Source organism: Tamandua tetradactyla, chromosome 14 (assembly GCF_023851605.1).
Source record: "Tamandua tetradactyla isolate mTamTet1 chromosome 14, mTamTet1.pri, whole genome shotgun sequence".
NCBI classification, from domain to species: domain Eukaryota; kingdom Metazoa; phylum Chordata; class Mammalia; order Pilosa; family Myrmecophagidae; genus Tamandua; species Tamandua tetradactyla.
This window is the reverse complement of record NC_135340.1, coordinates 64,668,113-64,696,086: the sequence shown is the minus strand read 5'-3', so window position 1 is coordinate 64,696,086 and position 27,974 is coordinate 64,668,113. Positions and strand designations below refer to the sequence as shown.

The window sequence follows — 27,974 nt, the reverse complement described above, 5'->3', positions numbered from 1 at the left end:
CATGCCTCAATTTTAGCTGCTGTTAAATCAGTTAGAAAATTTAAAATTCTCTGAATGCTTAGAGAAAGGCCTCAGGTTTTTGCCCTCCCTTTTATTGAATTGCAGTTAGCTTGGGTTCCCATGTTTGGACTAATACAGGTTAGACTAGGGCTTACTAGAAAAGACTGACCCTCGTAGCAGCAGTTCCAGTGAGGAATAGGAAATTAATTCTAAGCTTGCAGCAGTGCTATCCTGTGGAATTTTCTGCATGATGGAAACGTCTCATACCTATATCGTTCAAAATGTGGCCACTGAGTACTTAAAATGTGACAAGTATAATTAGAAAACTGAATTTTAATTTAATGTACATACTTTAAATTTAAGTTGTCACATGCAGCTAATGGCTACCATATTGGATGGCACAGTTCTGGAGGACAGTGGAGAAACCTGTATAGAATGGGTTTGGCTGTTATTGTCAGAGACGTTCCTTGACTCAGGAATGCCTTGAGATCAGGCCAGCATATAAAGAATGTGTGGATAATAATCATTACAGCTAATGATCACTCATGGCTATTTATCTTACAGGCATTGGGCCACTAGCCTCTAAGGGCTCTTTTATAAGTTATTTAATTTAATCCTTTCAACAAAGCTTTTTTCCCTTTAAAACCCCTGGGTTTTGGCCAGGGGCTTGGCTCTCTTTTTATCTCTGTTTTCCAGATGATGAAACTGAGGCTTAAGGAACATAAGTGACTCGCCCACTCAGTGGGTATGTAGTAGAGCTGGGAGATGAACTCCAGTGTCAGAACTCTGTTCTCTCCTGGCTAGTCCATGGTGATTCCGGTTACCCAGCCAGCTCCAGTATAGCTCTTGTGTGGCCAAGCAGGATGGGCTGCCCCCAGGCATAGTGACTGCAATGTGTGCACAAGCCAAAGGAGGCACAGAATTCTCTGAACAATCCTGAAATTTTGAAGAATAATTGGTCATCTGGAAGGCTGATTGCTTGACTATGAAAAAGGCGAACAGATTGTCCATAGATCCCAAGGAAATAAAATGACTGAGAGGGTAAAGAGACTGCTACGTGAGCTGGCTTAAAAATAAGAAATATCTTCCTGCTAGAATTACTAGGCAAACACAGATGTTCACTAGATCCTGGAACTGGGATGCAATCTAGTTCTCCTGAAAGTCTAAGACAGTGGTTCTAAACCCTGGCTGACAGTTTTAAGAAAAACACTGATACCTGGACTTCTGGTAGGCCAAGATGGTGGGCATAAGATGTTCCAGGAACTGTGTACCCAAAGAATATTTGAACAACTAACAAAACTGGCAGAGCCATCTTTCTCAAAACTCCAGAAAACAGTTAAAGGGTTATAGTAATTGGGCGAGTGCCAATGAAGAAAAAACAGTGGTAAAAACAGTAGGAAAAGCTCTGATGCCTTTGCTGACTCCTCATTCTCCCCCTCCCCAGCATGGTGTAGGTTCATCCTGTACTCCCACTGTGGGTCCCTGGCCCTGGTCCAGAGGAGCAGAGTAACCTCTATGTGCATACTGGAGTGCTTGTATGGCACTGCCAGTCTATCTGGTAGAAGACTGAAAAGATGAACCTGGAAACTTGTATTGGTCGATCTCTCTCACGATTGTCCTAAAGATAGAGAAGCAGCTCACAGACAGCTAAAGGAATACAAGATACAGTTAAGTCAAAGTGTCCTGGCGCAAAGAACTATTTGCATTAAGTCACACAATAGAATATTGTGTGGCTATCTAGAAGAGGATATCCAGGAGAATATCCAGGAGAGGATTAAGGTCTATTTCAAGGGGAATTCAACTTCTGAAAACTGTCAATGGAGGAATTCCTAAGGCCAAGAGCAAACACAAGCTCAGGAATGAAGCAGGCTCCACCAGGCTCAGATAAAACAGAGAGGACCTTGCATTTTGCTTTCACCATGGGATAATTTTTTTGATAGGAGGGTTAATCTCTGAAGGAAACTACTAGCCAAAGCAGAACCAATATGCAAAGACATGAAAGATGATTTTTGCTTTAGTTTCTTTGTTTTTGTTAGCTCCAAAACTCAAGGAAATCTCTGTTATATCATTAGCTGGATATAAACATACATCTCAGAAACTAAATCTCAGAGTTAACATTTTAAAGTATTGAAATGTACAGTGTGCAACAAAAGAGTACAAGACAAAGAAACATGAAGGATGACCCATCCAAAGGAAAAAGTTAAAATCCAAAAACGATCAACAAAGACGACCAGAGTTTGGACAGACTACCTTGCTCAAATTTCCAAAAAAACTGAAGAGAAGGAATACTCCCTAACTCATTCTATGAGGTCACCATCATCCAAATAACAAACCTAGATAAAGATACCACAAGAAAACAAAAATTAAAGACCAATAATCCTTATGAATATAGATGTAAAAATCCTCAACAAAATACTAACAAACTAAATCCAACAGCACATTAAAATAATTATATATCATGATCACATGGGATTTATTCTTGGTATGCAAAGGTGGTTCAACATAAGAAAACCAAAGAGTCCAAAATACCACACTAATGGAATGAAGGAAAAAAACACATGATCATCTCAATTGAGGCAGAAAAGCCATTTGACAAAATATAGCACCCCTTCTTGATAGAGGCACTTAGAAAATTAGGATTAGAAAGTAATTTCCTGACCATGATAAAGGGCATATATGAAAAACCTAGAGCTAACATCCTATTTAATGGTAGAAAACTGATGCTTTCTATCTAAATTCAAGAACAAGACAAAGATGTCCACTGTCATTGCTGTTACTCAACATTGTACTGGAAGTTGCAGCCAGAGCAATTAGGCAAGGAAAAGAAATAAAAGGCATCCAAATTGGAAAGAAATAAAACTTTACCTATTAACTAATGATGTTGAGCATCATTCCATGTGCTTTTTTTTTTTGGCCATAGAATGGCCAAATAAAACTAATAAAGCTTTATTAGCTAATAAGCAAAAGCAGTAAAGTGGCAGAGTACTTTAAGATCAACACCCCTCAAATCAGTAGTGTTTCTATACAGTAGAAATAAACAATCTGAAGAGGAAATCAAGAAAAAATTCAATTTACAATAGCAACTAAAAGAATCAAATATTTAGGAATAAATCTAAACAAGGATGTAGAGGACATGTACATAGAAAAATACAAAATATTGCTAAAAGAAATAAAAGAAGACCTAAATAAATGAAAGGTCATTCCAGCTTCATGGATTGGAAGACTAAATATTGTTAAGATACACTCCTACCCAACAGGATGTACAGATTCAATGCAATCCAAATAAAAATTCCAACAGTTTTCTTTGAAGAAATGGAAGGGTAGGGGGCCTTAAACAGGAAAAAGAACAAAGTTGGAGGACTTTCTGATCATAAAACTTATTACAAAGCCACTGTAATCAAAACAGCAAGGTACTAGCATAAGGACAGACATATAGAGCCACAGAATCAAATTGTGAGTTCAGAAATGAGCCCTCACATTTATGGCAAACTGATTTTCTACAAGGGTGCTGAGTCTACTCAATTAGAAAAACTGGATGTTCATATGCAAAAGAATGAAGATGAACCCCTACCTCACTCCATATATAAAAATCAACTTAAAGTGGATCAAAGACCTAAATATAAGAACCAGAACTGTAAAATTCCTAGAAGGAAACACAAAGAAGCATCTATTTCCTTGTTTAGATTGTAGGTTCTTAGATTTCATAACCAAAACATGAGAAACAAAAGAAAAAATAGATAGAGGGGACCTCATCCAAATGAAAAATTTTTGTGCATTAAGGAACTTTATCATGAAAATAAAAAGAGAACCTACACAATGGGAGAAAATATTCTGAAACCACATACCTGAACAGGATTTAAATCCAGAATATATAAAGAAATCCTATAACCAAACAGCAGGAGACAAACAACCCAATTAAAAAGCGGGCAAAAGAAATGAATAGACATTTTTCTAAAGAAGACATGCAAATGGCCAAAAAGCACATAGAATGATGCTCAACATCATTAGTTATTAGGGAAAGACAACTCAGAAGCAGAGTGAGGTACCATTTTGCAATTTTAAGAGTGGCACTATTAAAAAATGGAAAATTGCAAGTGTTGAAAGTGGGGAAATAGAAACCCTCATTCATTGCTGGTGGGGATGTAAAATAGTGCAGCTGCTGTGGAAGACTGTTTGTTTTTCAGAATGTTAAGTCCATATGATCCAGCAATCCCACTGCTAGGTATATACCCAGAAGAACTGAAAGCAGGAAACTGAACAGATATTTGTACATCAATATTCATAGCAGTATTACTCACAGCTGCCAAAAGATAGGAGTAACCCAAGTGCCCAACAACTGATGAATGGATAAACAAGATGTGGTCTATATATACAATGGAATATTAATTCAGCATTAAAAAAGAATAAACTTCTGAAACATGGGACAACCTGGATGAACCTTGAAGACATCATGTAGAATTTAATAAGTCAGACATAAATGGACACTTTCACTGATATGAAATAATTGGAATAAGGTTATTAGGGGGTAGGAAATGGGGATTTAATAGCTTCAAATTTTACATTTCTATTTGGGGTGATGGAAAACTTTTTGCAACGGACGGTGGTGACAGCAGCACAACATTGTGAACATAACTAACAGCACTGAATATATATATTTGAATGTGGTTAAAAGAGGAAATTTTAAGTTGCATATATGTTACTAGAATAAAAATTAAAAACAAACCAACCAACCACAGGACTGCACAAGACAAACAGTGAACAAGAGAGTAAACCATTGACTACAGTTAATAGTACAATTACAGTAATATTCTTTTATCAGTTGTAACAGACATGCCATACTGATACAAGGTGTTAAAAATAGGGGGGTATATGGGAACTCATATTTTCTGAATAATTTTTCTGCAAACCTACAGTTTCTCTGATAAAATTTTAAAACAAAGAAACAAAAATCAACAATAACAACAAACATTAATGCCTAGGCTCTACTCCAGGACAAGTGAATCCAAAGCTCAGGGGTCTGTAGCCCTGTACGTGTGTGTATTAAAATTTCCCAACTGATTCTGATGCATGGGACAATAAAAGGGAAACAATGTTTCACAGTGTATGCGAAACTCATGGAACTGGGAGCCATAGGTGTTTGATTATATGCAAGTATAGATGGTAGACCTCACATAAACTGTGGATGGCAAAGACATAATGGGTTGTTGTTAATAAGAATTAAGATTTTAAAACATCAACGGACCATGATTTTATTAGGTCGTTGTCACAGAGAATAGGCAACACCTCTTTTGGTGATACTACCAGAGATATCAGGACCATGGCTCAGATGCTGCATGAAATCCTGATAACATCATTGTGAGGTTGCTTTTGAGAAATCTAGGTGTTCTTAAAACCGGCTACATAGTCTCTCATTTTCGAATGTACTTACTTTATGTAGATAGTTTCGTCTTCCAACAGCCCCGATTTTTCTTGTGTAATTCACAAATGCAATATTTCCTTCAGTGGCAGCATAGAATTCATAAATGTGAATGTCCCCAAATCTCTTGACGAAGTCTCTCCAGATGTCTGCTCTCAAACCATTTCCGAGTGCCAGTCTCACTTTATGATCACGATCATTTGGTCTCTGTAGTAAGGGGAAAGAGAGGAGGTTAAATGGAAACATCTCTGGAGTCTATCTTTATATTGATTATTGCCTTTATATTTGTACATGTTTAGGTTGGTTACAAATTCACCTTTGAGCATGCCTCTTTTCCACTTACACACATATCCAATCCCTTGGCTCTTCCTCCCACATATAAACAGTGTGGACTGGCAGCTATAAATATGACTTAACAACCAAAGATTCTGGTTTTCCCATTTTTATTTTTTTTCCAGACTTTATTGAGATATATTCACTTATCCTATATTCCACCCAAAGTATATAATCAATACCACCGTATCTTCACTTAGTTATGTAATCATTATCACACTCAATTTTAGACCATTTTCTTTGCTCCAAAAAGAAAATTATCAGATAGACACACAAAAACAAAACCCCAAACACTCCTTATCCCATTTTGATTTTTAAGGGACAAGCTGAAATGATCTGACAGAACCAAGTGATACCAACATTTCATCCATATCCAATCTAAGTTAGAATAACATGTTAATTAGTTTTCTTGATAGGGTTAGAAGATCTCAGGGAATTGCTAGAAAAAAGACTCCACATGGGAAAGAACCATTAGGGACTGATTGATTATCTGTCCCTAGTAGGGCCAGGATTGCATCTTTCATGCTGAAGCAATGATTTTTCACTTGACGATAAAGAAGGCTGAGAAGACAGTCCAAGGAGAGAGAGAACCATTTTCCAAAGTCATTGAAGAGTGCTAGGGCTTGGAGAGACTGGACAGAATCCCGGTCATTCCCTGATTTAACAGAAAGACCCAACAGTCACAACACAAATCAGAGGCTGAACCAAGATGATGACACTGCCCCATCTTTGCTGAGAAGGGCAAAGAAGGAGGAAATTGGCTCCCAGTTGTCTCACGTGCCTGGGTGGAATATGCTTTGCTATAGATAAAAATCATAATGGAAAAACTGTTTTGAGTGTAGGGACTGAATCTAGAGCTTTTTACATCAAGGGAGGTGGGACCAGGTTGGTTTTTTCATTCAACCATGATCATGTATTAGGCCTCCACAAGAAACAAGCAAACCAGGTAGTTTTAATGATATTTTATGTTAATAAGGCCATTTATATTCTCAAGGAAATCAAGATTAGTGGGATAAATAAATAAATACAATTTTAGATTGCTAATTCTGTTACTCTATGTTTTGGTTTGTTAAAACTGCTGGAATGCAATATGACAGAAATGGAATGGCTTTTATAAAGGGAATTTATTAAGTTACATGTTTACAGTTCTAATGCCATAAAAATTTCCAAAGTAAGGCATCCAGAGAAAGATATCTTGGCTCAAGGAAGGTTGATGTCTGTCACATAGGAAGGCATGTGGCTGGCATCTGCTGGTCCTTGTTCCTGGCTCCATTGCTTCCAGCTTTTGAGGTCAGTGGTTTCCTCTCTAAGCATCTATGGGCCTTCACTTAGCTCCTCCAGGACACAACCCTGCTTAGCATCTCATGAAAAGGCACATCACAACATCTGCTGGGCTCTGCACCTCCAGACATCCTTGTCTAGGCATCTGCTCTCTCTGTCAGAACTCCCAGCATCTCCAAATATCTGTGTCTATGTCAGCTCTGAAGCAACTGTTCTCCAAGCATGTGAGCTTTCTCAAAAATGTTTCCCTCTTTTAAAGGACTTCAATAATCTAATCAAGACCCACCTTGAATGGACAGAATCACATCTCCATCTAATCAAAAGGTCATATCCACAGCTGGGTGTATCACATCTCTATGGAAAAAATCCAATCAAAGTTTCCACCTGTGGTACTTAGATTCAGTTGTCAACTTGGTCAGGTGAAGGCATCTAGTTCTGTTGCTATGGACATGAGCCAATGGTATGTGAACCTCATCTGTTGCTGATTACATCTGCAGTTGGCTAGGAGGTGTGCCTGCTGCAGTGAATGATGTTTGGACTTTACTGGCTGGTGCTTAAATGAGAGAGTGCAATGTAGCACAGCCCAAGCAGTTCAGTATACCTCATCTCGGCACTTTCAGCTCAGCCCAGGCCTTTGGAGATGCAGAAAGAAATCACCCCGGGGAAAGTTGCTGGAACCCAGAGGCCTGGAGAGAAGGCCAGCAGAGATCACCCTGTTCCCACATAAGAAAAAACCTCAGTTGAAAGTCAGCTGCCTTTCCTTTGAAGAACTAACGAAAGAAATCCCCTTTTATTAAAAGCCAATCTGTCTCTGGTGTGTTGCATTCCAGCAGCTAGCAAACTAGAACACCATCCTAAACAATAGGGCTGCTCCCAAAAAACTGAATTAGAAAAGAAACCATCACTTTTCTGGGGTACATAACCATTTCAAACTAGCACACTCTAAAATCATCATTCTAATAGAATACAGAATAGAATAGGGTAAAACGCTTTTAAGGAGGCCTCTCCTTTCATATCAATGTTAACTTCCTTAACAAAACAGCAACTTGCTTAAAAGAGCAAATGCTCTAAATAGACTTTTTTTTTTTTACTTTTTTTAATTGTGAAAAATAATATTTTAAAAAAAGCAATAATTTTCCAAGTATATTTTAACAAGTAGCTATACAACAGATCTTAAAGTTTGGTATAGGCTATAGTTCCACAATTTCCATTTTTTGTTCTAGCTGCTCTAAGACACTGGAGACCAACAGAAATATCAATATAGTGATTCAGCAGTCATGTTCATTTGTTAAATCCTATCTTCTCTATTATACTCTTCCTTCTCTCTCTCTCTTTTCTTTTTCTGTGAAAAATAACATATATACAAAAAAGCAATAAATTTCAAAGTACATCACAACAATTAGTTGTAGAACAGATTTAAGAGTTTGGTATGGGTTACAATTCCACAATTTTAGGTTTTTATTTCTAGCTGCTTTAAGGTACTGGAGACTAAAAGAAATATCAATATAATGATTCAGCACTCATTTATTAAACCCTACCTTCTCTGTATAACTTCACCATCCCCTTGGTCTAAATAGATTTTATACATTATTTCCTACACTGTGAAATCACTGTGAAGTGATTTTTGGAATGAGAGTTCCTCTTTGAAAGAACTATTCAAAGAGAGGCCTGCAGTATAAAACAAAACAAAACAAAATGAACCTTGAAATGGTTTCCATGAGGGTAGTTAAGGGGCCAGGGAAGCAGCATGTACACAGTTAGCTTATAAGTTGCTCGTTAGTGGTGAAGTTCTTTAAGGAGTCCTAACTGGTGAGATGGATAGATACTGATTGCTGGTAAAAACTGGGTTCCCAGAACAATGTCTCTGAAGAGGAAAGGTGTAAAGAGAGACTAGTGGCCCCAGGCTGGTGATTCTTAACCAGGGCATTGAGGAGAGTCACCTGAGAAGCTCTTTGACTCTGGAGGAGCCCTGGAGATTCTGACTGAGTAGGAATCCATTTAATTCCCCTCCATAATTACCAGTGCCTGAAAGTAGGGTGACGGCCCGGATGTTTTACCAGGACCAGTCCTGCTTTATGCCTGTCATCCTGGTGTGATTATCAAAACACACCTCTCCTCCTTAAAAAAAGTCTGTTTGGATAATGAATTACAGGGTCACCCTGTCCATAAGACACTATGTTCTTCGGTAAGTATTTTCAACTTTTTAGATGTCATCCATGCCCCCACACTGCTGGCCTCACTGCCATTCCAAGATATTTGAGGATTACTTAACAGGACCCACCTGACCTGGCTGCTGATCTGCTCCCAGGCCTGCCCGAGATGCTCCAAACTGGCATTCCAGTGAGTAAACCTAGGGCCTTACTTTTTCCACATACAGCCCATCATCAGCCCTTCTCCTTTCTCCCACCTCTCAGTGCACCTTCACATCTAATGGGTGGTGAACACCCATCTCCTCCACTAGAATTTAAGCTTCTTTGAGTCCAAATACATCTTTAGGTCATCTACAGCACCAGAACTTGTGCTCTGCAGATAGTGTGATCCCTGCAGCAAAAGGAACCACCTTTACCAGGACATGCTCAACCTCCCTGAACTACATATAGCTAATGGCCAGGACATCTGCACCAGGGCAGGACTTAAGGTGCAGGAGGCTGCAGGTGCCCATCACCTGTGGGCCGCAGGTAGCTAAGCTCATAACAACAATACCACAGGCTCAGTTTTCATCACAAAATCAAGGGATCTCGTTGCACCAGCAGAAGGGATTAAGGCCCCAGGCTAGAAATGTTTGTGGACACAAACTGGGAGCTGTTAGAGGCTTTCTTAGATGTCTGGTTTTCCCCCAAGCTCTTAGCTCCCCAGCGGCTGAGAATACTACTTTGGTTTTCTTTTCTCACAGGAGAAGTAATTCCCTCAAAGGGAACTGTTTTTGAGATCAAGGGTCACCTGCTCGTTTTCTTTGACAATGATCAAACCTTTTATGACACAGTAGAGCTAAGGTGTAATACGTGAAGGACTTTAGTCCACCTGATATTTAACGACTGCTGGAGGGTGACAGGTGAGGTTGTCTAGAGGGAGATACAGGATATTAAGTAATTAGAGTCAGCAGAAAACTTTTTCTGAGGGCTTTATGGTGTCAGGCACTTGACCTCTACATTATTTTACTTAAGTTTCAAAAGAACCTTATCAAAATGTGGTAAATACTAAAGTATTTGCCTCGTATTACAATTGAAGAAATACATGGAGCCTCAGAAGGCTTAAAATAATTTGCTCAGGATCACATAGGGAGCAAAAGAGTTGCTCCAAGATTCAAATCCAGATTATGTGACTTCAGAGAGTGTGCTTTCCCTTAGTAAAAAAAAATTAAGAGTGACACATGCAGTTTAAAAATGAAATAGTATGGAAAGGACTTTAAATGAAGAATGCTGTCCATTCCGCCTATCTGTTCCCACCCCTTGCTCCCAGCTTCCCACTTTGAAGCTGACACTTTCAAGTCTCTTAGCTCTTTCTTCTTACCTGAACTCCTAATTTAAATGTTTAAATTATTCCTAATAAAATTCCTAATTTAAATGCTTACACTGATTCATCAATTTTAGACACTCATTTATTTTCTTTTAGGCTAGTAAGGATTAAGCTTTCTCCCTTTTTCTCCTCCATCTTTCCAATATTATAATTTTTGGTTAAATCAATATTTTGTGTTTGCATTATTTTGCCCATAGTACACTAGTGATGAGTCAAGTAATCTACTATGAATAAATTCTTGAATAAATTTTTGTTTTTCCTGGAATTAATAGCCTCCCCACCCATTTGCTTAGTTTTTTTTCATGCCTCCCAAAAACCTCTTATAAAATTTTCCTCATGGTGAAATCTATCAGATAATTTCTTTTCTCTCATCATTTAAAATTTTACCCTTCTGCTCTAATCTGGATTAGTTGCCCTCTAGGCTGGGGATTCCCTTTGCTTCTCTTTCCTGGAGCCGGTGTCTTCCTTTCTCTTTCACTCTTCCTTTGGGCTGGAACACTTTCTCTAGTAACTTCCCAAAGGAGAGTGCAAACAAACTAAGTTTTCTTGAGACTTTGAATGTCTGAGAATACTTTTATTGTAGGGTTCTCTAGAGAAACAGAATCAGCAGGAGTTATCTGTAAATATAAAATTTATAAAAGTGTCTCACATAGCCAGCTGGCAGCTCCAATGAAGGTCCTCAGCAAACTCTTAGGAGAGGCTGACTGGCAGAAGCAGGAAGAGTGCTTGTCTCTTCTGGATCCTCCTTAAAAGCCTTCTGGTGATGAGATTAAGCATCATGCATTGCAGAAGACACTCCCCTTAGCTGATTGCAAATGCAATCAGTTGTGGATACAGCCAATGTGATCAGGACTTAAGTGCTTTTTCCACTTGCATGGCACCAGCAGTTCATCCATGCTGACCAACCAATTGCATCATGTTTTCAATCTGTTGTTGCAAAATCTCGATCATCTTGTCCTTTTCTATCACCTGTAGCTTGAGGGGCTCAGATTCTGTCTGCACATTTCTGAGGTGATCCCCTTCATTTTTCAAGGGCTGCAGCTCCGACAGTTTCAAATCTACCCGGGAGTGGAGTTTTGTGATCGTTGCATTGGTAACCTCAATGGCTCTCTCCTTTTCCTGGAGGGAAGCTGTCAGGTCTGATATGGTCCTCTCTGAGCTCTCCAGAGTCATTTTCTTGGTGGTCAACTTTTTGACTACTTTGTGGAGCATCTGTTTGGTGATTTCAAGCTGAGCAGTCAAGGAGGCCACATTTTCTAGACTTTCATTCTTTCCCTGAATTGCTGCTATCTGCCCCTGCCAAATGTTATTCTTACAGAATCTTCTCTTTATTTTATTTTCGGTTTCCTGGAGCTTCATCATGGTGTTTTGCTTTGTTTTCACCTATGGTATCAGGAAATCAATGGGCCCTTTCAAACTGGAGATTCATGTCCTTCAGTCTGGGGAAGTTTTCTTGTATTATTTATTGTTCTTGTATCATCTTATATCTTGTATTCTTATACGATTTCTGGACTATTTTCCTCCTATTCCTTTACTGTATTCTCTTTTTTCTTGTTTCCTGTTTTAGATTCTGGGCATCCTGGTTTGTTCTTTCTTACCTAGTCTCTCCTAATGTCCATCACTTCATCTTTTTGCCCAAATTTCTGGAAGATTTCTCAACTTTATCTTCCAATTTTTCTGTGAATTTAAGACATTTTAAATGCTATTTGTTAATTTTTTCATTAGCACTAATTCTCTGATTTTTTTCATAGCATATCATCTTTGTTTGGTGGAAGCACTAGCTCCTGTAATCTGTTTGAGGATATTAATTATAGGTCTTTGGAAGTTTCCTACTGCTCCCTGAATTGATACTATTTTTTCTTCTTTTCTCATAATGATTGGAGGCCTTCCTGGGTGTCAGGTGATCCTTGATGTCTGCTCATATTTAAGAGCAAAGTAACAAAGAGATGTTTTAGCAGCTCTTGTGTATAGAGGAGGGGAAACGGCCTGATGGGCTGCACTGATGGGTGGCAATGGGGCACTGAGCCAGTGTCCATTTCTGTATGTCTTTTCTAGGAAAGTTTAGTGCTTTCTAAGAATGTCCCTCCTCCAATCTCCTGTCTGAAAGCAGAAACGATACTGGAGTTCTGCAGGGAAAGGGGGCTGGAGTTTTTCTGGCGAGTATGTAGTTAATCTGTTTTCAGCGCTTCACCCTTGCCCTCCTCTGTTTTGAGGCCCTGAGTTAAAAGCTTCTGTTGATTTTCTCCAGAGAATAAACCTCCTTTATCCTACAGGGACAGGGGAAGATAGTGGCAGGTCTAGCTGCTTCTTTCACAGACTTTCAAAGAATCTTCTTGTTTTCAAGCCTGAGACCTCAATCCTACCGTCAGTGTATTGGGTACCTCCAACTTCTCAGCCTTCAGGAAGTAAATTGGCTTCCTTCTTGTTGGATCTCACTCTTGTGTTTCACAGTCCTACTAAATCAGTCACCTTCATCTTTCAGTTTTCTAGCTTTATGTACCATATCGTCCATGGCTCTATCTCCTAGTTTCTAGATGGTGTTTCTTAGGAGCTCGTCTGTCCTTTTCTTGTCTTCCTTGTTTTTGGGTGTCTTCCAAGAGGTGAAAGGGGTAGAAGGTCTTTCCTATCTTAGAAACCAGAATTCTCAAGCCCATGTTCTTTTTCTTATAGTGAAAAATAACATAGATCTATATTTCAAAGCACACTTGCAACAATTAGTTAAAGAACAGATTTCAGACCTTGGCATGGGTCACAGCTCCACAATTCTAGGTCTTTCCCTCTGGCTGCTCCAAAACACTGGAGACCAAAAGAAATGTCGATACAATGATTCAGCAGTCACCCTCATCTGTCAAATCCTATCTTCTCTGCCATAACTCTACCATCTCCCTTGATCCCTCTCCCATTCCCCAGAGGCATCTGGGCTATGCCCACACCAAGTTCCCCTGTTGGAAAGGGCCGTTGACAATATGGGATGGGGGACAGAGACAGCAGATATTCCGGAGAGGCTGGTGCCTTTGGGCTCCAGGACCCATTTGGCCCAGGAACCACCCGGAGGTTGTAGCCTCTGGAAAGCGACACAGTGCATGGAACTTCTGCCAAATCGGAGACGAAGTTCCAGGCACTCTCCAGGGCCAGCAGGAATGGCCTTGATTGCAGTCTGGCAAACCATGACAAAAAGCAACATCTAGCTGAAGCCTGTTCAAGAGCAGCCTCCAGAGTAGCCCCCTGACTCTACTGGAACTCCCTCAGCCACCAACACCCCATTTGTTATAATTCTTCCCCTCCCCCCCACCTTGGCCATGAAGGCACTGTTGATCCCATGATGCCAGGGCCAGTGGCTCATCTTGGGAGACATATCCCACATCTCTAGGGAGACCCTCATCCCTGGATGTTATGCCCCTCACAGCGGGGCGGGTAACAAGAGCCCATGTTCTTAATAGTTAATGTGCTTTACTTCTGCCAGATTCCCTGAGAAAAGAAACCACTCCACTGACAGGAACGAAAGGATAAGGCTTAGCATGCCTGCTTTATTGAAGAGGATTTTCTTTCTTTCCAATGTTTTCTCCCCTTCCTCAAGTGTAGCCAAAGGGACCCCCTAAACAAAGTCATTTCCCACATCACTCTTCCAGGTAAAATCCTTTAGTAGTGCTTTGTCACTTTTACATTTGATTCTCAGCCCAATTAAGCCCTTGCCACCTGGCCTCAGCCCAGCTAACCAGTCCTGCCTCCTGCCACGGAACTCACAGTTCCCAGTGTTACAGGTCCTTCATTCCACTGCTTTGCACAAGCCATTTCTGCTAACCAGCAGTCTTTTGGAAAACTTCTCTGCATCCTTCAACACTCACCTTCTCTGGCAAACCTTCCCCAATTCTGCTCTCCTTCCCTCTTTCCTCTGGCCTGCTCCTGCCCTCGCCTCCACAGGTCAAACTGGTCTCTCTCCACTCTGTGCTGCACATCCCTCCATCCTATTTTCTTTCTGTATGAAGGTCATGCAGGGACAGAAAAAGGGACCACAGAGATTATCCAGTTTTTGAAGGAAGGCAGACAACCCTTGGGAGGTAAATTGAGTTGATTTAGCTCTTTTGGGATCCAGATCTATCTTATTTTCCATTCCAAATATCATGGCTTCTGTGGATGGTCCCTGGAACTCTTTTTCTTTTTCCTCCTCCTTCTTTTCCTTCCACCTCTTTCCTTCCTTCCTCTTCCTCCCTGTCCTGGTTGCCCTCCCAGTAGGTAAGTACAAAGACTCCTGTAGGTTCCTTTTTGAAGTAGAGAAACACTCAGCTTAAGTAATATCCTGTTTCAATAAATAATTTATTCTTAGATGACATTGTTTTTCTAGGCAACTACACAAACAAAATGGGAACTGACAAGTCTATACCACTGAAAACGAAGCAGGCTGATTATGACCAAGGAACTGGCTCAAATATACAACTGGAAGACAGGTAGAATGGATAAAGTACTAGCTGCATGATTTTTCTGTAAACCTATAACTGCTCTAAAAAATAAAATTAAAATTAAATGGATATTTTATCTACTTTATCGACAGACAAGTAAAACATATGGATTAAAAATAAATAATAGGGGGAACAAATGTTAAATTTAGTAGATTGAAATGCTAGTGATTAATGAAAGGGAGGGGTAAGGGGTATGGTATGTATGAATTTTTTTTCTGTTTTCTTTTTATTTCTTTTTCTGAATTGATGCAAATTTTCTAAGAAATGATCATGATGATGAATATACAACTATGTGATGATATTGTGAGTTATTGATCATATATCAAGAATGGAATGATCATATGGTAAGAATGTTTGTGTTTGTATGCTGTTATGTCGAATAAAAAGAAACTAAATGGATAAAGGAGATTCAGCTAAAATATGGTAAAAATCACTTAAAGTCAATAGCTTTGTTATCTAACCACCCACTCAGCCTTAGATCAGAGTGATTAACTGAAGTTCTCTTATTTCTTACTTTGTGTATAAGGACCAGAATTCTCACTGATTCATTCAAAAAATATTTACTGAGCACCTACTAGGAACTATACACTGTTAGGTGCTGAAAATAATAATAATGACCACAATTTGTTGAGGATTTACTATGTGCCAGATACTTGGCTAAGTACATTATATACATCATCACATCGAGTCCTCACAACTCTCCTGTGAGGTAGGTACTACAGTTTCCTCTTTTGATTGATGGGAAACAGATGTAGAGAGGTTGGTTCTTTGCTTAAGGGGCAGAGTCAGGAATCAGGTCTGCTGCCTCCAGAGTTCATGCTCAACCACTATATTAGGTCCACTGAGCTGACATGAACCACTGACCTAAGGGTGGCTGGGAATATTTCCTCCGTAGTCCTCTGTTCTACCAAAAGAACTATTGAATATGGTTCAGAAGAAGGGAGCAAAAGAGCAATGGTTTGCATTAACCTGATATTGGTCAGATTCTTCTGATGAGCTGCTCCATCTGTGGATGGGTGTGATTTGGTTTAGCTGCTCAACTAAGGCAAGAATAGTCTCTCTGACATCCAGTACTTGGGGAATGGTCATGGTGTTAACCTTCTAAGGAAGGATAGGCCTTCCAGGCAGCTCTAAGTATGAGAAAGTCCCAATTACATTAATCCAGAGCCTTCTACCATCAGTTCTAGTATTTATCCACTTTGGCTTAAGGGGTCCTTCTAATACAACTTTTTTTAAAGCTCCCTTTTAATCCACAGAATCTCTACTCTTTTGGTGACCTATGATTTTTATCATCTTTAACTGTTTTTTTGAGGTAGTTATGATCATTTTCTATTATTCTTAAATTTATTCTCCAGACAATCCAGAACTCAGGGGTGGGGAGAAGCAAGTAGCAAATAGGAACTCCAAATCTACTTCTAGATTAGGGGTCATTCATGAATTATACATCAAATGATAAAATATAAAACCTCAAGCTGTTTTTGTTTTCCAGAATCATTCTGAGACAATGTTAAGAAATATGAGAAAAGTGGAAGTGTGTGTGTGAGCCTGAAGAGAGCTACACACAAATACGCTTCTTTTCCTTAAGTCCAAAGGTGGCTCCCATTAGAACTAATAGAAACAATATGAAAAGTTCCCTAGGAGACTTCCAATTGACAAGGAATACCTTTAAGGTAGAGAAGAAAAGCCAAACAGAAGGGCCCCATATGGATTTAGGACTTTTAACCCAGAGGCATGCAATCCTGGGGACCAATGAAAAAAATTCAACAGTGACATCATCAGAAATTACTGTGGAAAAAATTCCAAACCAACTCATAGCTAATTATGACCATTAGTCATGAATCCAAACAATATGCATTAAATCTGAACACTCTGGAGGTACTTATTACCACCCTCAACTCAATTACACTTTTTTTTTTTTACATGGGCAGGCACTTGGAACCGAACTCAGGACTCTGGCACAGCAGGCAAGAACTCTGCCTGCTGAGCCACCATGACCCGCCCTCAATTATACATTTTTAATGGGCAAGGATTTAGAAGTTCATTCAGCAATATTTATTGAGTGCCTGTTCTAGTTTGCTAACTGCTGGAATGCAATATATCAGAAATGAATGGCTCTTAAAAAGGGAATTTAATCAGTTGCTAGTTTACAGTTCCAAGGCAGAGAAAATGTCCCAATTAAAACAAGTTTATAGAAATGTCCAATCTAAGGCATCCAGGGAATGATACCTTGGTTCAAGAAGGCCGATGAAGTTCAGGGTTTCTCTCTCCAGTGAGAAGGCATATGGTGAATGTGGTCAGGGTTCCTCTCTCATCTGGAAGGTCACATAGTGAACACAGTGTCGTCTGCTAGTTTCTTCTCCTGACTTCCTGTTTCACGAAGCTCCCTGGAAGACATTTTCCTTCTTCATCTCTAAAGGTCGCTGACTGGTGGACTCTGCTTCTCGTAGCTATGTCGTTCTGCTCTCTCAGAGATCTCTCTTTCTCCAAAATGTTTCCTCTTTTATCGGACTCCAGAAAACCATTCAAGACCCACCCAAATGGGTAGAGACACGCCTCCAGCTAATCCAGTTTAACAACCACTCTTGATTAAATCAATTCTCCAGAGAGATGATTTAACTACAGTTTCCAACATTCAATACTGAATAGGGATTAGAAGAAATGGTTGCCTTTACAAAATGGGATTGGGATTAAAACATGGCTTTTCTAGGGTCCATACATCCTTTCAAAACAGCACAGTGCCTATGATTGCCAGACACATATCTTGGTGCTCTCATGGGACTTTCATTTAATTGGGGGAAACAGACAATAACTATACAAACCTGTGCTATGTCAGGAGATGAGAGTACCACGAGTAGCAGTAAGATGGGCAGTGAGAGTGGAGTGATATGTGGAGTGAATACGGAGTGATACATAGGAGGCCTTCTCTGATGAGATGATGATCTGGACTGAGATTGAATGAAGTGAGAGAGAGAGAGAAAGCTGGGAGCGAGTATCTTATATTTCACACAGCAGTCAGGATATAAGTTGAACATAACAGGTGCTGACAAACAGCAATTTTTCAATTTAGTGATCTTTTGAGTTTGCTTTCTTATGTTAACTGAACGAATTAAATGAATTAGAATCTGGTGAGTTTACTGTGGTACCTAGTTCAGTTAAGTCTCAATGAGGGGGGGTTGCCTGCTTGGAGACATTCTGATTGTCCTGACTGGGGTGGGGAAGGTGTACTACTGGCATCTTGTGGGTAGAAATTAAGGATGCTGTTATAATGGAGAGGAACAAGCCCAGACAGTAAAGAATTATTGGCCACAAAATGTCAGCAGTGCCACTGTGGAGAAACCTGGATTTAGTCCTATGGGAGGCTATCAGATTTCTGATTAGGGCTGAGAGACTGGGAAGGACTAGCTCTTGTGAACAGCCCATAGGATACCTGAATATCTATTATCAAGGTGAATCCCAGTCCCTGAGGTTACCTTAGGCCATCTGTCCAAACCAAGTGACATGGTTGGTTGGTTTCAGGACCACATGGAAGATTATTCATTAGACGACATTAAGTAAAAGTTTCCTGCATGCCTTCGGTTTAAGAGAGAGAAAGAAGACACAGTGTGGCCCTTGCCAGCAAAGATTCTACAGCCTAGAGAGGATGGGAGGCATGCAGACAGATACCTGCAATGTGATGAGAGCCACAGGGAGGAAGAAATAAAATGATGTAGAGGAAGGGAGTGATGACTCTTTAATTTTATTGATTAAAAAATTAAAAAAAAATATAACAACAAGCGCAAACATTCTTAACTTATGATCATTCCATTCTACATATATAATCAGTAATTCACAATATCATCACATAGTTGCATATTCATCATCATGATCATTTCTTGGAACATTTGCATCAATTCAGAAAAAGAAATAAAAAAACAACAGAAAAAAATTCATACATACCATACCCCTTACCCCACCCTTTCATTGATCACTAGCATTTCAATCTGAATTTATTTTAACATTTGTTCCCCCTCTTATTTATTTTTATTCCATGTTTTACTCGTCTGTTGATAAGGTAGATAAAAGGAGCATCAGACACAAGGTTTCCACAATCAAACAGTCACACTGTGAAAGCTATATCATTATACAATCATCTTCACTAAACATGGATACTGGAACACAGCTCTACATTTTCAGGCAGTTCCTACCAGCCTCTCCATTACATCTTGACTAACAAGGTGATATCTATTTAATGCGTAAGAATAACCTCCAGGATATCCTTTCAACTCTGTTTGCAATCTCTCAGCCATTGACCCTTTATTTTGTCTCATTTCGCTCTTCCTCCTTTTGGTCAAGAAGGGTTTCTCAATCCCTTGATGCTGAGTCTCAGCTCATTCTAGGATTTCTATCCCACGTTGCCAGGAAGGTCCACACCCCTGGGAGTCATGTCCCACACAGACAGGGGAAGGGTGGTGAGATTGCTTGTGGTGTTGGCTGAAGAGAGACGCCACATCTGAGCAACAAAAGAGGTTCTCTTGGGGGCGACTCTTAGGCCTAATTTTAAGTAGGCTTGACCTATTGTTTTGGGTTAAGTTTCATATGAACAAACCCCAAGATTGGGGGCTCAGCCTATAGCTTTGGTTGTCCGCACTGCTTGTAAGAATATCAAGAATTCAACTTGGGGAAGTTGAATTTTCCCCCTTTCTCACGATTCCCCAAAGGGGACTTTGCAAATACTTTTTTATTCACTATTCAAATCACTCTGGGATTTATCGGGGCATCAGGGAGTGATGACTTTTGCTGAAGTGACAATTGGTTTCATAGATGAGATATCATTTGAGCCAGGCTTTGAGAGTAAGTAGGTTTTTACTAGGCAGAGACGGAAGTGGAGGATATGCTAATGATAGCTGGATAGTTGGAAAGATTCTCAACATAATCCTTTAGCTGGAAAATCTTTAGTATAGCCCTTGGTAGTTTAGAAAATGTTTATTTTTATCTTTTCATGCAAGCAGCTTTGATTTGAAGCTGTGCAGGAATAGACTGCTGCTGATCTAATCTCAAAAGTTTACTTTCTGTTCCTAGTTACATTAACTAGACCATCTCAGTTTATTTGCAGGAATGAGATAACATCCTAAAACAAGATGAAATGGTGCCAGACATACCAAATGGACTAATAAATTAGCACCTCCCTGCCTTGAAGATCTGAGATGCCTGGATAGTAAGCAGAGAGGAGCACCTATAAGATAACAGAATGTGCTGACCAAGCAAGAATGAAGCAGATGACTATTACTTAAATTTAATTAATCCTGTGAGAATTAATCAGTTTTCTTTTCTAATTTTCTGTTTTCCTCTGGACCCTTGCCATTTCTTTGTCTCCTTGGACTATAAAAGCTCAAGTCCCTTTTACCTAGTGGGTGTGCTGCCACATACTCATGACAAACAATTGTAGTTCATATCTAAAGTGATGTGAATTTCCATCTTATCCATTTCAATAAGATATTAAAACATGGGAAGTATTACCTGGGGAGAGTTGCATAAATACCGAAGAAGTTCACCAATATACTGAATAACAGTAGCATTGTATTTTCTGCAGTCATCCCAAAACTGGCTGGCTGAAAATTTGGTTCGCAAAGCAAGAGTAGCACCTACAAACAAAGAAGGCATAGAAAGGTGTCAACAAAGAAATGCTACAAAAAATTCCCCCAATTGTATTTAATTTGTCATCTTTGCAAGGTATAAATTAAAAGGTGAATGATATTTACTAACAAGTATTGAGTACCTATTAATGTATTGAGTACAAAAAGTGAATAAGACATGGTTTTGTCCTATAAGAACTTCCAATCTTGTGGGGGAGTAGGCACATCCAAACCCATTCTAATATAAGGCAGCAGACAGTAAGTAAGAGATTCAAATGAGGCCCTAAGGGAGTGCGATGTGTGTGTCTTTTGTATATAGATTAATTCTGTTTGAGGAGAAGGGCTGAGAAAGGCCTTCTTGAAAGGGTAGGATTTGAGTTAGGTCTTGAATGTGAAGAGAGATGAGAGAATCCCAGGTAAAGGGGAATACTCAAACATAAAGACAGGACAGTCTAGAAGGCGGTATGGCAAGACTCAGTCGGCCTGGCAATTGGGGTGGTGAAGGGTGGCCAGGTCACGGGAGATGAAACTGGAGAAGAAACTAGAGGTATAAATATGGAAAGTTTGGGAGTGCCAGGTGGAAGAGCCAAACTTAATTTTACAGGTCACCGAATTGCCAGGATCTTGAGCAAGCAATGATAGATTCCTTTTTGAGAGGTGTGATAGAGTAATGGTCCCCAATTTTAACTATGGCCTTATCCCCAGAACCTATGAATATGTTACCTTACACGGCAAAAAAGGACTTTATAGATGTAATTAAATTAAGGATCTTGAAATGGGAAGATACGCCTAGATTATCTGCCTGGGCCCAATGTAGTCATAGGACCCATATGAGAGGGAGGCAAGAAGGTCAAAGGTGGAAGAAGATGAGATGACAGAAACATCTGGAATGATGCGCTTTGAATGGGGGGAGGGTGTGAGCAAAGGAATGGAAGCAGCTTCTAGAAGTTAGAAAAGACAAGGAAAGGGATTCTCCTCTAGAGCCTCCAGAAGGAATGCAGCTCTGCTAATCCCTGGATTTTTACAGCTTCTGACTTCTAGAACTGCAAGGCAATAAATTTGTGTTGTATGAAGTTACTAATTTCATGGTAATTTGTTACAGCAGCAATATGAAATCAATAAAATGAGAAAAATGATGTCATATGTATTCTAATTATAGGTATGAAATGTAGGAAAACTGAAATACAAAAGTCTCACAATTTTTCCACATTACTAGTTTATTTTTACTCCTAACTATACAAAAGGCCTTGTTTTGGAAGAGGAGAAATTTTCTTTAGCATGTAGGTATGATGCTTAACTGAAAGAACAAATGTTTGATTTGTCCCTGTTCTTGAAGGGCACAGCGATATAAGCAGGCCTAGGCATTTTTTGCCGATTTGGAGGTTGATACAACTGCTGAACTAAGGATTTTACAGTTGATTAATTAGCTGACGAGGGGAAAAAAGCAGGGACAACTGAATATCTTGTAGTGTAAAATGAAATGCCACATGGGAGCAAAAGTTAATTTTTTTAGCTGAGTTAGAGTTACAGGGTGGCTTCCTGGAAGAGATGGATACTGGACTGAGCCTTGATGTATCAAAATGGCATAAATCCTACCAGAAGGAGAGTGAATGGCAACTGTAATTTGAGTGTAAAAACTTAAGGAAGAAAGAGAAAGAGATGGCAAGTCAGGTATTCTGAGCAGAGGTGAGGAGTTGTGAGAACATGGGAGAATAAAGTAGAATGGGGACAAGTGAAGAAGTTTAAATCAGAAGTTGATGAAAACAGACATGCAGATTTCTGAGTATAGGGAATGATGTAGGAGAATTATTTATGGATTTTAAGAATTAAGAATTTTAATCTGGATAAAGAACTAAGATATTTTAAAGGTGTTTCCTCCAAGATATAATTATCCTCTTTAACAATTATGGTATTACATTATTAGACAAGCAGAAGTGAGAAAATTTAAATTATTTTAGACAGTTGCTTATGATGTGTAAACCAAACAGCCTTGTCATTAATGTAGGATTGAATATTGTTCCTAGCAGACATACAAGAAAATAGCCAAATTTTTATTACTTTTCCTTATGAGATGTGAATATGAATTGGCTTCCAATGCCTTGTTGAAAGAAAAAGCTTACCCGACAGGATACATCCGTGTACTCCAAGCATGAGTGCAGCACTATGGTACAAAGGCAGAGTGGTATAGATGACATCATTTTCCTTAATCCCACTCATGAGAGTGAGGAAACTTGCATACCATAGGCGCTGATGATTGATCACTGCAGCTTTTGGGAGACCTTTGTGGAGATACAAGAGAAGTCATGAATGAGCCAGGATTGGCTCACATAATCTAGGAGAGACATCTGGCTTAGACCAGGAGTTGGCAATTTTTTTCTATAGTAAATGTTTTAGGCTTTGTGAGCCAAAGGTCTCTGTTGCCACTGCTCAACTCTACTTTGAGTCTGAAAGCGGCCACAGACATACGTAAACAAATGAGCGTGGCTATATTCTGATAAAATTTTATTTACTAAAACAAATGGGGGTCTGTCTTTGGTTGACCCTGAGTTAGACAGCTATTACAATAGTGATCTGAATAGAAAGAGAAGAAAGGAGAAAGAAGATTGAATTTATGCCCTGTGCCCAGCTCTTTGTGAGATATTTTCAAATATTTCATTTACTATTCATAATAGCTTTATGAAATAGGTGGAATTGCATTTTCCATCTCAAAGATGAGAAAGCTGACAGTCAGAGAGTCACACGGCTGTCAACAGCTGGGCTTTTTTTCTCTCCCACCAGGGTCCTATGTTGTAGGGATTAGGCTGGCAAACAGCAGTGGGGATGAGAAGAAAAGGACAGATTCCAGGGGTAATATCTTTTGCCCTAAGTGTACTTTGTGGGAGAGAGAATGAATGAGGATGATAAAAAAAGGACTCTGAGGCTTGAGGCTCTGGTCCTCGGGAGTTATTAACAGACCTAGAGGGCCTGGCAGGGCTGAGGGGTTAGGGGTAAGATCATGAGGTCAGCTTTGTATACAGTGAACCTGACAAAATGTTAGATCTAGTAGGAAACAGAAAGAAGACTGTATTGAGTGGAACTGGGTTGAAGTTGGGGAGTAGAGATGGAGGCCAGGATGGAAAGGTCTGGGTCATCAGATTGAGGCGTTTAGACTTTTAGCCTAAAAGGTGACAGAGGGTGATTGTAGGTCTCCAAGTTTGACTTCAGGGTCAGTAAATCTAAATTCAGGTAAAATATTCAGATTTATTGAAAAGAAAGTAGCCTACCCATAACTACTTGAAATGACGGAATGGCAAACCAAATTCATGCAGGTATTCAAAGGATACGTTAAGGGCCCTCAAAGGCTTTTGGGTTTGGGGTGAGCTGTGTTAAGCCAAGTTCCCTTAATTCTCTGAGGCACTGGTCAGGCTCTTTCATATTCCACTTTGGTGGGAAAAGTTTCAAAAACACATTTAAAAGTCCTTTGTAAAAATTCACTTTTTATTAGTGAAGTTCAATAACTTAAAAATATAAATAAGTATCCAGCAACAAATCTCACTTCTTCTGCTCCCCATCCATCCAATTACCTTCCCTTGTACTTTATTAATTTCTTATGTAATTTTCTAGATTTTCTCTAGACAAATACAGCAAAACATGAACATTTCCTCACATGTTATAGTCCTTTCCTCCATTTAAAAAACTATGCATTCGGTTGTGCACTTCGTTTCCCCCCAACAATGTATCTTAGAGATTTGTTCATATTTGTACAGAGATTTCCCTCATTAATTCATTTATTCTCTCATATAGCTGCCTCACGTCCTTTGTATGAGTGCATATATTATCTCATAACTTATTTACATTATTTACATTAGTGAATAACTGCATCCACGTGGCATTTCGTACATATGACAGTAGATCTGTAGGAAGAATTAGCTGAAATGAGATTGCTAGATCAAAAGGTACAAGTCTTTGTACTTCTGGTAGATGCTGCCACTTTGCCAGTCATTCTCTCCATTTACCCCCCAAACCACAATATAAGAGTATGTCTCCTTCCTTCTAGTCTTGCCAAAGTGTGCTCTCAAACACTGGGATTTCTGCCAGTCAGAAAGGTGAAAAATGGCATTCCAGTGTACTTTTAGTACTTCATTTCTGACTATGAGTGAGTTTGATCCATTTGCATTTTTGTAACTAAAATTTACATGATTTTTTGAGATCTTATATTGAAAGGGTATTCTTATATTGTTTCCCATGCAAGCTAAGTTTTGTTGGGGAGGGTATGAAGTCACTTTTAATGGAGGTGGGGTTAGAGTTTAAGACCCGACTGGGAAAATTGGCTTTGTGAGGAGGAAAAAGGTTTTCTGTAGATTCAAACCTTTCAGTACTTGATAGTACCTGTAGTAGCTGAATTATATATGCCAATTTAGACTTGTTTTGGTCTTGATCCCCATTTCTGCGGGTGTGAACCCGCTGTAAACAGGATCTCTTATACGTGTTATTTTTCATTAAGGTGTGGCCCGATTAAAGGAGGGTTGGCCTTAATCCAGATTACTGGCATCCTTATAAAATAAGTAGGAGATATTCAGACATAGTAGGAGCGAGAGCCACGAGGAGGAGCCTGAAGCTGGAAGTCAATGGAACCCAGAAGAGAAAGGAGAGGACGCTGCTCTGTGACGGGAAAGCGAGGGGATCCAAGGATTGCTGGCCAGCCAGAAGGCTACTGATCCCAGGAGGAAGAAAGCCTTCTAGCCTTCAAAACATGAGCCAGCACATTCCTGTTGTTCAAACTAACCGATTGTGAGGTACTTGTCATAGCAGCCTGGAAAACTAAGACAGTATTTCAGCCAGGTACTGCCCAAATAACAGCTATGTGGCCAGCAAACTACCTTTAACATAATCACAGCTCAAAATTTATGAATTTCTTTTGACAGTGGCCCAGTGGCATTGTTAGGTTTAATGTGCCATTCTACACTAACAGTAAGAAAAAGAGGAAAGTGTCAATAAATACATTGTTTTCACCATGGAAAGAATTGTCTGAGTAAAGACCTGAATTTATTTTTAAAAAGAAATGAACATTGTTGCTTTGAAGTACTTTCAGAAACTTTGCTAATTTAAGATACTGTAGTAATGAAGAAATAAGAATACTAGGTAACTACTGTATAATTTTGTGCTAATGATTGACTTTGAGGAACAGGGAGAACAGTTTGTTCTTCAATGCTTAAATGAGTTCTTTTAATAAATTTTATAAGAATAACTTAGAAAATATTTTACTCAGAGATAAGGAAAAAACTAAAATAAACATCAACCCAACTGCTTCCCAAGAAACTTGAATTCTGAATTATGGGATTAAAAGAGTTAGGGTTTTTTCTCCCTAAAATGAGTATATTACTCAGGGTTCTCCATATAAACAGAACTGATAGGAGATATATACACTTATATGTGTATATGTATGCAAATATTAAACGATTTATTATAGGAATTGTACCATGTGACCATGGGGATTGGCAAGTCAAAATTCCATATGGCAGGCCACAAATTGTGAACTCTGATGAAGGTTTTGATGAATTCCCCAGGAGAAGCTGGCTGGCTGAAGTAGAGATGGATGTTCTTCTTTCTGAAATCACTGGTTCTCCCTTTGAGGCCTTCAACTAATTGGATGAGACTTTTCTCATTGCTAAAGAATATCTGTTTTGTTGATGGTTGATGTGATCAGGCTTAGCTGCCATCAACTGACTAATGATTTAAATCCATGAAACACTTTCACAGTAATAATCAGGCCAGTGCTCACTTGACCAAATCACTGGACACCATAACCTAGCCAAGGTGACATCTGAACATAACCATTACAGTGGGTCTCCTATTTGACTACCAAACATGCATTATGGAAAATTTCCATACTTGTCTATTCGGTATTATGACTAATATTAAGACTAGTATTAGATTAGTTCCCATCACTAACCAAGGATGCATTTTATCTCAATTATTTCCCAAATCAAAATTTATAATTTTCAATTTTACAATTCTACTTAGAAATGAGGATGAAGTTCCATTTATAAAGGTAGTGTCTGTGGCAGTAGAAGCAGTTGGTTAATTATGTCACCCTGCCATTCTGTTGGCATGGTGATAAAACAGCTTTTGACAAAAAAAATATGACCAAGTTTATGGTTTTGACATTAGCTTTAATATGTCACTCTTTGCTCCCTTCAGTTTAAATAATGCATTCCTTTTTTTTTTTTTTTTTACATGGGCAGGCACTGGGAATCGAACCCGGGTCCTCTGGCATGGCAGACGAGAACTCTACCTGCTGAGCCACCGTGGCCTACTTTTTTTAATACATGGGCAGGCACCGGGAATCAAACCCAGGTCCTTCCTCTGGCATTCCAGGCAAATGTTCTTGCCTGCTGAGTCACCGTGGCCCGCCCCCCTTCAATTTATTTAAAGAAAATATTTAGCCAAGTTGGCTATGAGAAGAAGTTGGCATTCAGATTAAACTCAGGTCCAGAAACAGGGAGATCAGATGGTTGCTGAGGGCCTATGAGGTGAAGGAGAGAGTACCTGTTGGCTGGTAGTGAGATAAAAGGCTTAAAGAAAACCTCTGCCTTATTTAGAATGTTTGGTTATTTTACAAGGAGCATGCTTTCCTGTATTACCCGCTCAAATTAAAGATTTAATAAAAAGATATAAAAGACTCATTCAACTTCCCAATATTAATAATAATATAGTTATCAGTATTCTGCAGCTAGCTTCTTGCCTTCCTTTTATATACATCCCCCAGACTGCATATTATTATGTTTTTGCTAACATTTTTATGACTTAGAGTAGGTTAACCATAAATATCTGTTAAAAGGATGAACCAGGGGGTCTTAGGGCAGAGTGGTCAATAGTGTGAGCTGTGGAATGAGGCTACCAAGGTGAATGCTGATGTTCTGTTTCTTATTATGGGACTTCCTTAACCTCCTATCAGTTTCTGAATCTGTAAAATAGGATCAAGAATAGTACCCATCTCAAGAGGTGGTGGGATAATTGTAGAAATAAATACGATAAAGTTCCTAGCATAGCATCTGGCATTTATTACCCTTAATATTTCCTTTTCCAGATCAAGGTATCTTGGGGAGACTCCTAGTGTGATTTATCACATTTCATCCATTCTAAGATACACATTTTTTCATGCTTAACATCTCTGAAATCTGGATGTGTCTTGAAATCAAGAGGTTGACATGGCTTAATAGGCAGTGTTTCTTTTTTTTTTTTTATGGTTATTCACAAAATAATGATGCAGCTTTCAGTTAAAGCCATCCTAGATTTAATGAAATACAGTATTTTAGGCCTTGTGCTAGAGACATCCTGTATCCACAGTACCAGACAGGTCTGAGTCAGTGATGCATG

The 27,974-nt window shown here is 39.2% G+C and overlaps 1 protein-coding gene across 1 annotated transcript in view; it reads right to left on the bottom strand.

The window, feature by feature from the left end:
• Nucleotides 1–27,974, bottom strand: part of SLC27A2 (solute carrier family 27 member 2) — a 64,669-nt gene that overhangs the window by 15,730 nt on the left and 20,965 nt on the right. The window contains exons 3-5 of the mRNA XM_077127853.1: nt 22,736–22,894; nt 20,500–20,624; nt 5,429–5,623 (exon numbers count right to left, since the gene is read on the bottom strand). Coding sequence (XP_076983968.1) covers nt 5,429–5,623; nt 20,500–20,624; nt 22,736–22,894 — 479 coding nt within the window. The remainder of the gene's footprint in view (nt 1–5,428; nt 5,624–20,499; nt 20,625–22,735; nt 22,895–27,974) is intronic.